The sequence below is a fragment of the Theileria annulata genome, chromosome 1 (assembly GCF_000003225.4).
Source record: "Theileria annulata chromosome 1, complete sequence, *** SEQUENCING IN PROGRESS ***".
Taxonomy (NCBI): domain Eukaryota; phylum Apicomplexa; class Aconoidasida; order Piroplasmida; family Theileriidae; genus Theileria; species Theileria annulata.
Genome location: NC_011129.2, coordinates 1,873,385 through 1,885,691, shown reverse-complemented (window position 1 = coordinate 1,885,691; position 12,307 = coordinate 1,873,385). Strand labels below are relative to the sequence as shown.

General features: G+C 33.0%; 8 protein-coding genes across 8 annotated transcripts, besides 12 other annotated features; 2 read left to right on the top strand and 6 right to left on the bottom strand.

The window, feature by feature from the left end:
• Positions 1 to 136: 136 nt before the first annotated feature.
• Positions 137 to 934, bottom strand: TA21135 (uncharacterized protein; the record flags this gene model as incomplete). Its single annotated transcript, XM_949294.1, has 1 exon — positions 137 to 934. One exon carries the CDS (start codon positions 932 to 934, stop codon positions 137 to 139), a length of 798 nt encoding a protein of 265 aa, XP_954387.1.
• Positions 935 to 1,772: 838 nt separating this feature from the next.
• Positions 1,773 to 2,516, top strand: TA21130 (uncharacterized protein; the record flags this gene model as incomplete). The annotated part of the gene is made up of 1 exon (XM_949293.1): positions 1,773 to 2,516. One exon carries the CDS (start codon positions 1,773 to 1,775, stop codon positions 2,514 to 2,516), a length of 744 nt encoding a protein of 247 aa, XP_954386.1.
• Positions 2,517 to 2,655: 139 nt separating this feature from the next.
• TA21125 (uncharacterized protein) lies at positions 2,656 to 4,375 on the top strand (the record flags this gene model as incomplete). The annotated part of the gene is made up of 4 exons (XM_949292.1): positions 2,656 to 3,138; positions 3,170 to 3,424; positions 3,477 to 3,788; positions 3,818 to 4,375. The coding sequence occupies 4 exons, from the start codon at positions 2,656 to 2,658 to the stop codon at positions 4,373 to 4,375; spliced, it is 1,608 nt and encodes a 535-aa protein (XP_954385.1).
• Positions 4,376 to 4,396: 21 nt separating this feature from the next.
• TA21120 (uncharacterized protein) lies at positions 4,397 to 5,829 on the bottom strand (the record flags this gene model as incomplete). The annotated part of the gene is made up of 8 exons (XM_949291.1): positions 4,397 to 4,696; positions 4,730 to 4,842; positions 4,876 to 4,924; positions 4,966 to 5,034; positions 5,065 to 5,252; positions 5,299 to 5,462; positions 5,560 to 5,605; positions 5,667 to 5,829. The coding sequence occupies 8 exons, from the start codon at positions 5,827 to 5,829 to the stop codon at positions 4,397 to 4,399; spliced, it is 1,092 nt and encodes a 363-aa protein (XP_954384.1).
• Positions 5,788 to 5,829: a sequence feature (Signal peptide predicted for TA21120 by SignalP 2.0 HMM (Signal peptide probability 0.843, signal anchor probability 0.000) with cleavage site probability 0.734 between residues 14 and 15).
• Positions 5,830 to 5,909: 80 nt separating this feature from the next.
• On the bottom strand, positions 5,910 to 6,374 carry TA21115 (ribosomal protein s18, putative; the record flags this gene model as incomplete). The annotated part of the gene is made up of 1 exon (XM_949290.1): positions 5,910 to 6,374. One exon carries the CDS (start codon positions 6,372 to 6,374, stop codon positions 5,910 to 5,912), a length of 465 nt encoding a protein of 154 aa, XP_954383.1.
• Positions 6,375 to 6,854: 480 nt separating this feature from the next.
• On the bottom strand, positions 6,855 to 7,487 carry TA21110 (60S ribosomal protein l11a, putative; the record flags this gene model as incomplete). The annotated part of the gene is made up of 3 exons (XM_949289.1): positions 6,855 to 7,015; positions 7,102 to 7,387; positions 7,419 to 7,487. 3 exons carry the CDS (start codon positions 7,485 to 7,487, stop codon positions 6,855 to 6,857), a joined length of 516 nt encoding a protein of 171 aa, XP_954382.1.
• A 414-nt stretch (positions 7,488 to 7,901) lies between these two features.
• TA21105 (uncharacterized protein) lies at positions 7,902 to 10,044 on the bottom strand (the record flags this gene model as incomplete). Its single annotated transcript, XM_949288.1, has 10 exons — positions 7,902 to 8,218; positions 8,253 to 8,316; positions 8,349 to 8,506; positions 8,536 to 8,707; positions 8,755 to 8,822; positions 8,881 to 8,993; positions 9,047 to 9,162; positions 9,217 to 9,300; positions 9,360 to 9,837; positions 9,893 to 10,044. 10 exons carry the CDS (start codon positions 10,042 to 10,044, stop codon positions 7,902 to 7,904), a joined length of 1,722 nt encoding a protein of 573 aa, XP_954381.1.
• A 283-nt stretch (positions 10,045 to 10,327) lies between these two features.
• On the bottom strand, positions 10,328 to 12,241 carry TA21100 (integral membrane protein, putative; the record flags this gene model as incomplete). Its single annotated transcript, XM_949287.1, has 1 exon — positions 10,328 to 12,241. The coding sequence occupies one exon, from the start codon at positions 12,239 to 12,241 to the stop codon at positions 10,328 to 10,330; it is 1,914 nt and encodes a 637-aa protein (XP_954380.1).
• Positions 10,427 to 10,495: a sequence feature (11 probable transmembrane helices predicted for TA21100 by TMHMM2.0 at aa 61-83, 145-164, 174-196, 203-225, 240-262, 431-453, 468-490, 497-514, 524-546, 551-573 and 583-605).
• Positions 10,523 to 10,591: a sequence feature (11 probable transmembrane helices predicted for TA21100 by TMHMM2.0 at aa 61-83, 145-164, 174-196, 203-225, 240-262, 431-453, 468-490, 497-514, 524-546, 551-573 and 583-605).
• Positions 10,604 to 10,672: a sequence feature (11 probable transmembrane helices predicted for TA21100 by TMHMM2.0 at aa 61-83, 145-164, 174-196, 203-225, 240-262, 431-453, 468-490, 497-514, 524-546, 551-573 and 583-605).
• Positions 10,700 to 10,753: a sequence feature (11 probable transmembrane helices predicted for TA21100 by TMHMM2.0 at aa 61-83, 145-164, 174-196, 203-225, 240-262, 431-453, 468-490, 497-514, 524-546, 551-573 and 583-605).
• Positions 10,772 to 10,840: a sequence feature (11 probable transmembrane helices predicted for TA21100 by TMHMM2.0 at aa 61-83, 145-164, 174-196, 203-225, 240-262, 431-453, 468-490, 497-514, 524-546, 551-573 and 583-605).
• Positions 10,883 to 10,951: a sequence feature (11 probable transmembrane helices predicted for TA21100 by TMHMM2.0 at aa 61-83, 145-164, 174-196, 203-225, 240-262, 431-453, 468-490, 497-514, 524-546, 551-573 and 583-605).
• Positions 11,456 to 11,524: a sequence feature (11 probable transmembrane helices predicted for TA21100 by TMHMM2.0 at aa 61-83, 145-164, 174-196, 203-225, 240-262, 431-453, 468-490, 497-514, 524-546, 551-573 and 583-605).
• Positions 11,567 to 11,635: a sequence feature (11 probable transmembrane helices predicted for TA21100 by TMHMM2.0 at aa 61-83, 145-164, 174-196, 203-225, 240-262, 431-453, 468-490, 497-514, 524-546, 551-573 and 583-605).
• Positions 11,654 to 11,722: a sequence feature (11 probable transmembrane helices predicted for TA21100 by TMHMM2.0 at aa 61-83, 145-164, 174-196, 203-225, 240-262, 431-453, 468-490, 497-514, 524-546, 551-573 and 583-605).
• Positions 11,750 to 11,809: a sequence feature (11 probable transmembrane helices predicted for TA21100 by TMHMM2.0 at aa 61-83, 145-164, 174-196, 203-225, 240-262, 431-453, 468-490, 497-514, 524-546, 551-573 and 583-605).
• Positions 11,993 to 12,061: a sequence feature (11 probable transmembrane helices predicted for TA21100 by TMHMM2.0 at aa 61-83, 145-164, 174-196, 203-225, 240-262, 431-453, 468-490, 497-514, 524-546, 551-573 and 583-605).
• Positions 12,242 to 12,307: the final 66 nt, after the last annotated feature.

Below are 12,307 nucleotides of genomic sequence, written 5' to 3'. Positions count from 1 at the left end.
TATTTTTATGTTTTCTCCAAAATTCCCGTATTTTCCTCTCCTACTTCTTAAACTAAATAATTACTGAATAACAAACTAATTTTAATTAAAGAATATCTTATCTTAGTACTAATAAAAAATATTAGAAGTTAAAATTCTAGTTGTTTGCCAACATATTGAATTCCTCCAACGTTATAGGTGGCTGGTTGTTCAGGAGCCTTTTCAAGTTGAATATGTGGTAATTTGACTTAAAGTGAGACTTGTACTCCCCGATAGTCAGTACAACGTCGCATTTTTTACACTTAAATTTCTCGTCGCCGTTTGAAATTGATTTGTTCCCATTAGAAGGTTCAACACCAGTAGTGTTATTGTCCCTAGAATCCTCAGTAACAACTTCAGTCCTTTCTTCATCCATGTTAATCATTTGTAATTTGCTAAAAGTATCGGGGGAGGCTTCTGCGAAGGGGTTTGTGTTTTCGAAGGAGTTCTCAGAACTCAAATTCCTTTGCAAGTTAGCATTATTGACACTTTGCTTAATGTTGAGGGTGACCAACAGTATGTTTCCCGGGGGATCCAGCTCGTTCTGAATGAAGTTTTCCAAGTTTTTGTACAAATTTGGGAAACATATCACTGTCATACTATCATTGGTTTTACTCTCAATTATGATATCTTCGCTGTATTCGCTTCCCCTTTGTTGTGGACTACTGAACTCTGAGCTTGCAGAGAACGCTTCTGACGAGTCAGTTAGATGGTTATTGCCATTGTGATTATTGATGAATGTTAGAATTTGGTCGTACTGAGATGACTGAAAAGTTAGTTTCAACTTCATTTTACAGCGTTGAATTAGATTTGGGTACTTTCGCTGCAAGGTTTGCAGCGCCTTCAAACTTTGTATTTTAGTTGACTTATTCAGTGATATACTAAAGCCACTTGACTTGAGCGCATTCTCTAGCATTGTTCTACTCAAGGAATTTCCTAAGATTAAATTATTGTGTTTTACGATATATTTATTCTTGAGTAAACAAAGTTAATAGTACCAGTTTGAGGGTTAATTGTAATTTCGTGTAAAATTGTTATAATGTCATTGAAAATTGATTTCAATAGCTGCTCTCGCTCTTCTTTGCTCACTTGATACTCGCCTATAAAAAATTTATGATCAAATTATATATATATTAAGATATTATAGTATAATACCTTTATCTAATATTTGTTTTGTGATTACGTTTATGTCGGTTGTGTTAAAAGCGTTCAACAACTGCTTGTTATTTGCCAGTTTGCCTAATGAATAGTTAAATATTTCAGACGAATCAACGAACCTTTTGATATATTTGTAAATATATATGGCGATTGTAAAACTTCTTCAATATCATTTTCGATACCTGAATGAAAATTATAACTGTATATAACAAAATATAACGATTAATAATAATTTGATGGGTAGAAGTTCACCAGATTTCCAGTTAAAAACTTTATTTTTGTAACAGGCTATTTCAAACCTTTCTCCTTTGACCTTAAGTCGGACTATAGCTACATTCGTGAAACGAACTTGACATGTTGGTTGAAATAATCCACACATGTTTCATAGAATAAAGAAAAGAATCAAATGAATATAATACAGATATCAATACAAAATAAGAAATTATTGTAAAAATCAAAATATGGTACAAATATATAATTTATAACTATATTAACAATATAATGAAGGCCGGTTATATATAAAATATTGTTGGGACTGATTTATTATTTTTCATTTCTTTTGTTATTTAGATTATGTATATTTTAAAATTTTAAGTATGGATAATAATTCAAGTGACATTACTGATGAATTATTGTATTTGCCAGGATACGTTCGCAGGAATTTATTATTAATACGTGATTTAGATTTAAAATCTAGCTCGTTATTTAATGAAGCTAACAAATTATCGGAGACTTTATTTAATGTAGAAAATAATAAAAAGGTTGACACTAAGACCAAGAAATTGGTTGAGAACCCGAAGTCAACTTTGATTGCCAATAAAGCACTTTTTGATGATATACAGAATTTGAGGATTAAAGGAATTTACTATTTACAAGAGAAAATAGACGTGAATACACAGATTGCAACAATGTTAAAGTATGAATATGAGAATCTAAAGTCGAAATTCGACCAGTTATACTCCGATATGGAACTAAAAGGACAAATACCTCACGATTTAAAGCTTTTCACTAGTAGTAAGAGTAGAAATTTTATGTTCAATAATCATGTAATGACTAACGGGAAGGAAAACGCTGGGAATAATAACGCAGGTGAAAATTTAGGAATTGATAACACATTTGAAGGAGAAAGCTTTGAAGTCGAAAACCCACTTGATGTGTTTGATGAAGTTGTTGATATGGCTGAAAGTTATATGGAAAAGGAGTCACAGACGGGTAACATACCTGAAGAAGATTTAGCTGATAATGTTTCATCTGCAAGTTTCAGAGAAAAGGTATATAGCCAACTTGATATCACAAAAATGTTCAATAACGTCATTAATCAACAGGCAAATAAAAAGTAGTTTTCTGGATTTTATTTTTTAGTTTGTGTATTTTTAATTCGTTGGGTCACTTAAACGCCAATAATCATATTTAATGTTATTTATATTTTATGTATATAATGTATATTTAATGTTTAAATTAATTTATTAATGGAAGGTCATGTATAACTTAATAATAAGGCGGTTTTGCACGAGTATTATTGCAGAATGTACTAATGGCGCTGTTAAAACCAACAATAATAAACTAATAAAGAATATTAAACGAGACAATAGCCTGTTAAATGGTTTAAAAAACGATGAATTGGTAAATGTGTACTATATTATAAATAAACATAAAATTAATGTTAATAATAATCTAAATAAATTGCTATTAAGTAAATTAATTTCAAACTTCGGAGATTTAAATACCATAAACAAGTTGAAACTGCTAAATTCACTTTATTTAAATAATAACAACAGTATAAACTTAAAAAATAACTTTAATGTGAACAATGTTAACTCAATAAGTAAGAATCTGTTCAACAGCGATACAACAACTGATAACTCTGAGTTACTACAAAGTTTGAATAATGAAAACAGTTCTAAAAAAAGGAGGAATTTGGTGATTGAATACATAAAAACGTATTTTTTGAACCACCTCGAGGTAAGCTCAAATCAAATTAATTTATCCTTAGGACCTAAACAACATCAGATATCTATGTAATTTTATCTTTTACATCAGTTCGACCGTAAACAACTTTACGCTGTCGAATTACAAACTTCTAGTCCAACGTTTAAACACATTGTTGGTAAATTCTACCAACAAATACTCAAGTAACATAGCTATTGGGGATGATGTGATAAGAGTCGAAGGCATAATACAACTATTGTGGTCTTTACAAAAGAACAACATCTACCACAACCAACTATTAAATAACCTGAATCAAACGGTAGGCTTCTAATATTATTATTTGCTAGATTATATCACTAATTATTGTTTAGTTTGAAGAAATATTGAAGTCTGGACTAGGCTGTGTAACATTAGGCCACATATCACTGTATTGTAACAGTTTGTTGTATTTTAACAAATTGGACAGTGATATGATGAAATCTGTGGTTTCTTACATAAAATCAAACAGTCTACTGGATAATGTTAAAGACGGAGATTTTATCAAATTAGTTAACATTGTTTGGTGCATCTGTATCAATGACTCTAATAATATTGAGAGCCAAGTTCCCACTGTAACTGAGTTGTTAGAAAGGGTAGATTGGGACAAATTCAAGTCATTGTCAAGCTTTAAGGATCTGCGGAAGGTATTTTAGATTTAATAACACAGTTTTAGATGAACCAAGTACTCACAATTGTTGGAGACCACCTGAGTTCGGGAAACTCTGGCCTTGGACCCTTGCCCAGTGACGTGATCAACTTAATAATTCAAAGTTGCAGCAACAACATAGATTACAAGCTGAACTCAAAAACGCAGGACAAGTTCAGAAGAATTTTGCAGAATTTAAACATAAGCTTTAAGTCTGAACATGCAATCAACAATGATATTGTAGTGGACTTTTTAATCCTAGACAACCCTGATGAAGCTGAGATGGTTTCACGTGATATTGAACAAGACCGTGGGAACTGTAATGTGGTAATTGAAATTGATGGCCCTTATCACTATAATATACTTCTGGACGAGCAAAATTGTGATGGTGAAGGTATAATAAGGTACGGGAATATAAATCTAAGATTAAATGGCAAGACCATTTATCGTAATAACATACTAAGCAAGCTGGGATATAAACTTGTATCCATACCCTGGTTCGTAATACACCAGTACAACAATGACAATGTGTACAATTATGTTAAAGATGTACTTAAACAGTATAATGTTAATTTTAAACCTTAAATTATTTTTTTCTGCATTTCTTTATACATAGAGTATGTTGTAATACTTCATATTATGAAATCGTTTTACTAAAGAATTAAGGGAACAAGTCAACTTACGAAAGTTGTTGAGCAGTGAGAAATTGACATTGTACAAGTTGTTGTATATTAAGTTTATGTCATCAATTCCGAGGTTGAATTTATCCCTGATTTGCTTAACTAAGACATTCCTCTTCACTATCATGGGAAGTTCAGAGTATATCAACATCTGCTTGTCCTTTATTGGTGCATCGAGAAGAGGGAACACCTCTGCCATTTCACAGCCGAAGTTCACATCAACTTTCTAAGGAAAATTTTGTCTAGCCTAGTTCAGTACTATGAAAACAGATGGATTTTGTAAGGCAGCTGGGTATACATTTATTCTTAACTTTTCACTCGATTTATCCCAGAGTAAATTAAAAAAAGAATAAATGCTCCAAATTACTATTTCTATAAAAAATTGTTTGAATTGTTAGAACTTACGTTTATTATCGTGCAATTCGTACAAATACTTTATGTACTGATCGCTTATCTAAAATTATGTGTAAAAGAAATATGGTTGATAAAAAATACATTTTCAATTGTTAATTTCTTGACAGTTTCGTGGTACTTGTAGTCGATATTGTACAGGTCAATCATGTCCTAAACCATATCATCAAACTAAGAAGATACCCAATTGAGGGCCGATTTGATGTTGTTTAGTGCCGTTTCGTCAATGTTGTAATAGAAGTTAACATTTTCAGACAAGTTCAGCAGGTAGTTCTTCAGTATATCTGTTACTACGCTCTCACTTAGCATGTTATTATTGTTATACTTGAATACGTTCATCACTACCTCCATAAACATTCCTAAATCTCCCCCTAAAACGTTTTATATCCCTTATATATCATCATCGGAAATTTGTACCTGGGCAGAAAAACGACTTTGATGATTCCCTTGCATCCATGGCTGATAAATGATGTTCAGATATGTAAACGAAATCATTTGGCGGAATATACTTGAAATTATCAATTATCTCCTGATCGACTTGATCACAGTTGTGTGTTCTGACCTTTATTTTAGAGGGCCGACTGCAGTTTATAATTTAATATTAGATAATATAAGACTAAATAGAGTTAAAATTAAGATAAGAACAGTCATAAAATATGGTTTAGAATAAGCGGTTACCATAGTGTGTTAGTTCTGTAAATCATATCTTGAAGTGATTTAATTTCTAAAAATCCAATTAATTAATAGAACTTGGGTATAAAAATAATTTTAATGTTATTTATTACGCGATGGGCAGTTACAGGTAGCTCTATAGAGCTTATCACTTATTTTCACGTATCCGCTGACATCGATAGTTTCGTTCAGCCTTCTTCTGCTATTATTACTGTTTGGACTATTGTTATTATCACAATGTGTAATGTTTATTATTAAAAATACCAGAAGCAACATTATTTACAATAACTGAACACTACATATCACTATCATCCACTTATATATAGTATATTGTGTAAAAAAGTAGATTAAATAAATCACTTCTTTTTTGCGACACCGACTGTGCGTCCGTGTCTTCCTGTAGTTTTGGTATGTTGGCCACGTGTTCTTAGTCCCCAGTAATGTCTCAAACCTCTATGGAGTCTCATTTTCTTAAGCCTTTCAAGATCTTCACGGAGACATGAATCTAGCAAGTTGGATGCGTTATGCATATGTTTGCCTTCCTTGACATCCTTTTGTCTATTAAGGAACCAGTGAGGCACTTTAAACTCTGCAGGCGAAGATATAATGGCAACGAGTTTGTTGATTTCATCTTGGGTTAATTCTCCTGCTCTTTTGGTGACGTCTACTCCTGCCTCTTTGCATACAACCGTTGCAAAGCGTCTTCCAACTCCTCTTATGGCTGTAAGTGCTATTACTACCTTTTCACGTCCATCGACGTTTGTATTCAAAACACGCAATATGTGTTGAAACTGGTCCGATGTTGTTACTGAAATTGGCATCTTAACTACAGAATTATTTTATTACTAAAAACGTAAATAATAAATAAATTTTATTAATTGATAATTATAGTGTTGATATGTAAAACAATGAGATACATCAAAATTGTCAGAAAATAATGAAACAATTTTGATAGTAGAATATATAATTGTTAAAAAGACTTACCAGTATATAGAAGGATGTATAAATATTATGAATAGTTACTTTTTGTTTGTAGTGCCTAAGCCTTAATATAGGGACACATGATTTATGAGGACTTTGTACCTTAAAATTTTGTTCCAGCTATTATTTTATAATTTATTTGGTTTAAAAATGATTTTTGTTAACATTTCTGACTAATTTGATCAATTTTCATCATTCTTCTATTTTTCAACTTATACACCTTAAACTTTCCATACAATACTTATTAGGCATCAATTTATAGTTATCTAGTTAAAATAAAACTTTTAAAATAATTATTGTATATCAGGGTATGTAAAAGATTAATTGAATATGAGTCCATCGAATTTATCTTGGAACCATTTCATGGCTTCTTCCTTGGTTACTTTGTGTGATTTTCCTACCCTTGTTTTACACTTTCTCCTTTTGCATACTCTGTAACCTGGCCTTACAAGTTGAACGTAAAAGTCCATTCCATAAATTCCTATAGTCAATAATTAGGAAAGATCAATATAAAATAGATAAATAATATTATTAAAACTAAATATAAGCTTATTAAACTAAAAATACCAGTAGAAGGATCATATTTAAGTCCAAGATCAATGTGTTCTTGAATTCCAAATCCGAAATTGCCAGTGTCAGAAAAGTTTTTCTTCCTTAGTTCGTATTCCTTAACCTTGAGCCCTCGTTCAAGTATGTCGAGTGCCTTTTGGCCTCTTACAGTGACATGGCAGGCGATTTTTTCATTCCTTCTGACACCAAGTGAACGGATTGTAAATCTACACTTGGAGAAGACAGGTTTCTGGTCTGTCAGTTGTTCCAACACTTTCCCAGCACGTGTTAACCTATCACCAGACTAAACATAATTGTTAAATATAATAAACTACCTCTCCAACACCAATGTTTAGGACGAGTTTATTAATTCTGATATCTCTCATGGGATTAGTTTCCGGCATTTTTATTTATGTTTATCAATATACTATTATCGATAGTTATTTGTTAAATGATTTATAATAAATCTTTTAAAGATTTTTTTAATTAAAGAAAAACAAGGTAATTGGTCCCTATATAAAACAGGTTTTTCCAAACCAAATTATGAATAGTTTTGTGGTGTTAAAAACGTAATTCCTGACCAATAAACTCTAAAAAGATAATTTATATTTATATAAATTGAAAAGGACTGGAAATTTATAAAATATAAACTAGTTTATGACCATTTATTTACTTATTTTAAAAGCAACCCCAGCTGGATTCCAATACAATAATCATACAACTACTTGGCACATTATACCCAAACTTCACACAAAACATTATTATATATCCTTTTTGTAAATATTTATGTATAATAAAGTATATTTTTACGGACTAGATTATTTTTTGCCTTTTGATCTTCTTGCTTTTCTTCTTTTCATTTCTTCTTTTCTTTTATCCTTGATCGCATATTTTTGCACTTCTCTTTCAAATAGTTCGTCCTCATGACTCAAAGGCACTTCGGGTTCAGGCTCCTCTGGTTCCACCCACACTTTCCTCCTTTCTCTCATTTCGTACATGTGATTTAACATGTTAAAGTAACCAGCCAGCCTGGCTCTCTCATATCTCTTATATGTTCTTGGCACTCTTGCTGCGTACAAACTCTTCAAATCGTCGTTGTATGCCTCCCTTAAAATTTTATTTCGCCTTCTCAGTGCTGTATATTATAATTCTACAATATCAATTTTTACCTCGATTATTCATTAGCATCATTTTATGCGTGTCTATGATGTGTAAGTTCCTCAGCTGGTCCCTCTAAAAACACATTTAAACCAATTCAGTATTACTATAAACAAATCCATGTCGAAGTTATTGATGTACTGCTTAGCTTTCTCGTAAAATATTCTGTAGAAGTTGTCAGGAGATATTCCCTCCTCTTCGTCCCTGTTCTCCAACCTCTCAATTAGCCAATTCAGCTTATATGTTACAACATCTCGGTTTAAGACTATAAGAATTTGTAAACATAACTATTACCTCTATCTGTTTTGTCCTCGTCAGATGAACCATCACTAACTGAAGAGGCTGGCTTGTTGAAAAAGTCCCATAGCATATCCAGAAGGGAAGGGTGTACACCCTGGCGGTTAATCTCCGCATTTACTGCTAACATTGCTGTGCTTAGTGGTACATTATCCTCGGGTCTTGCCAACTAAAACGGTGTTATCAAGCTAACTAACAAATATATAAGTCAGTTACCGGGTACATTGTTGTATAGGTCGGCAAATCTTCAGGACCATATTTATAATCTCGTGTTAAATAATAAGCTAAAGTATTGTTACGAAGATAATGTAAAATTTATCATTAAAATGGATAAATAGTAACCTTTCCAACAACGAATTTTATCCATGAAGAAGATATCGCCATAACCAGGTGTGTAAAACTTCATTTTATATTCGATTTTATAATTAAAATCGTCCCTCGATATTTCATACTTACTATCACATTCATTAATACATAACTACGATGTATGCATAAAACTAATTTATACTTTCCGAATAATCTTTGAACAAACATTCGCGTAGTCAAAGATTGTGAGCTAAAAGGAGCACAGGGATCACTTATACGACCACATAGTTTCCAAAGTTCATATCTTTCTCTAGGCACCTAATATATATTTATGTTGCGAATAGCAAAACTAAAAATCTATTTGTTTAATACCAGTCCGTAGGGCATGTCGAAACCTAAAAGGTCATTTTTGGTTACAATTTCCTCATCAAACAATGACATATAAGGCCTCGCTTGCTAAAAATTCTTAGAGTTAAAATTACGCATATTATCTAGTATAACTGTTTATAAAATACGTCCAATATCAAATCCATTGATAATTTTTGGGTGTATGATGGAGTATCTGTTATTGAAATTCTTCTTTGGTATTCCTTTTCTAATTCTTCTTTATCTTCTTCTTCTAATGTGACTTTTGATCTTCCAAATATATGTTCCTTCTTCTGTTTTTCTTTTTTCGCCTTTGCTCTGGCTCTTAGCATTGATAATTCAGCCTTTGTGGGCTTACTCTTTTTACTACTAGCTTTAGACTTTCCACCTCCTTTTCCGGCTCCTTTACCACCTCCTTTTCCAGACCCCTTAGCAGGGCCTTTTGAGGTCGATTTCCCTCCTGATTTCTTGCTTGGGGTGGTTCCCTTTTTGGTTGTTTTAGGCTTATTTGCGTATAGTACAAACTCATTGTGCGATAAAGAAACAGGGTTACTTACAAATGAATACGATTTACTTATAATATCTTGTTTATATACGATTCTATCTGATATTCCGTCTTGATAAAAACTAAAAAATCGTTAATCTAGAGGATTCTTGAAATTTGGATAAATGTGTAAATCACCTTATTGGAATTTTCCTAAAGTATTTAGGGTTACTGGCTATGCAAGCAGCGCTTATGCGGTATATAAATTTAAAATTACAAAATAGGTAAAAATCTTGTAGGGAAGAAAACAAAATAGCCCAGATGATGCATTTATTGATACAACGTATCATTATAACATGTTATTTAATTATACATTTTCATTTACAAGAATAAACTTAAAATATTAAATTTACACAGTAAAACATAAATTACCAAGTTTACCAGGGTATTTATAGTACATTGGTTTTCAACATTATTAATTTTTATAAATTATCAGGTTTCGCTTACACACTAAAATCCGCTACTAAGATTCCTTATGATTCCATAAATTTATGATTATATTCACAGGTGTTTTACTAAATATATAATGTAGCTAGAAATGTATTGGTTTGTTGAATCTACATTAATTATAAATTAAACGATTTGCGAGGAAACAGATGATGATGGAGTGGGTGTTGAGGATCTTTGCCTAGTAAGTTGAGAATCTGTTTTCTTCGTCTTATCTTTATCGATTATTCTATGCAAAACTATAATCAAGATCATTCTGATAATTAGGAGTGCGAATATAAAGAAGATTGGGAATTTGGTTTCCGTTTCAAGCAGAAATGTGTCCAGCCATGTGAAGCAGAGCAAGAAAATCCCATCCAGAGAAAAGGCCACGCCTGTGATTGTGCAAATGTACTCAATTGGGAATATGAGATCCACGTAAACGATGAGAGTCGTGACATCCACTGAGGTGATTATGGTATGAAGTAGTGCAACGAGGTATCCGAGCGTCAGGTTCTTTGTGAACAGGAATCCAAAGGCTACAATTGAGACAAAATTCAAAAATAAATTAACGTATTTAACGGAGTAGTCGAAGACAACTCCGAGTATGAAACCTGGGATACATGTCAGTGAGAGGAGGATTTCGGACGTCAGGAGGACGTTGCCTCTTCCTGAATAGTTCTTTAGGAGCAGATTTGACATGAAGATATTGGTAAAGTTAGTTATTGTGAAGCACGACAGGATTAATAGGAATCTTATACTAAATATATGATATAGAGAAGCTCTATTTTCAGCTCTTTTTAGTATCGTATCATTAACGGTGTTAGTGTCAACTCCGCTGTGAACGTCCATAAAAGTAGAAACTGGGTTCGATTCGTACGAAGACCTAGATGATGTAGTTTTAGACGTTCTTAATCTTTGGAACTGTTCTGATTCTACATCACTACCATCCAATAGTGTTACGTGATCCTGGTACTTTTCATCCAACAGAACAGTATCATCCAGTTCTCTATCCAAGTGGACACGATTAACGCTGTTTGTCACGACTTGTTCAAGGCTCTTTGAATTAGATGATTGATCTAGGAAACTCGACTTATTGTCATAATTTGACTCATAGGAGGTATGTGTTATATTTGAGCTACCAGTGTGGTTAAGACCCCAAGATCTAGATCTTGAGCCACTAATGCTCTTTTTATTTTTACTTCCACCAGAAATAACGCTGAATGACCTCCCGTACAAACTAAAATACTCCTTGATATAGTAATTCCAGGATCTAAGCGGCATTGCGAACGAGCCAATGAGGACAAGTGGTATTCCTGTGAGGGACATGTACCTGAAGAAGACGTTGGAGTTATCGGGACTTGTGAGTGTAAAGGCCCAATTGAGCAGGACAGGAATAAAAGTGCTGAGATCATCTGCAAAGCTGATTGTAAAGCAGATCAGGAGTGCTCTGTGTCCCCAAAAGAGGTTCATTACGTTTAATGTTGCCATCATTACGCATGAGGCTGAGATGGCGAAAAGAATAAACGCGATTATGATCAGGAAGTCGTGGGATGAGTTGTACCCGAGGCAAATCCATGCGAAAAAGAAACATACTCCTCCTCCTACCATCACATATCTCAGGGTAAATCTGTCAACTATATATCCTGTTATGGCAGAAACTCCCATGTCTACGCTCCTTGTCAGAACTAGTAGATTCGCCAGCTTTAAAAACTGTTTGTTGCACTTTATTTGGCCTTCCAGCTTAGCTATGAACGACTTTTGTGGGCAGTGCCAATGGTAGATGCCTGCTCTTATGAGCAGTCTTGAGAGCGAGGACCAGTTATAGTAGATGCTGGAACACATGACCACTGTGACACAGTACAGGAAGAGTAGTACAAAACGGTTCATTCCAGTGTAATACTTCGCTACTGCATTGTAATATGAGCCTGTTCTTGGCGTATTTGTGTCATTTTGTGTACTATTGTATATTGTGTTTTCAGTTGATGGTTCTCTACTCGTTGATATTTCAAACTTGTATGAACGCCTTGAGGGAACTGAATCTAAATTTGTTGCAGCCATTTGGAACCAAAATTTAAATTAAATTATGCTTTATTCTATGTTTTATTCTAGGTCGGCTGGAATCTA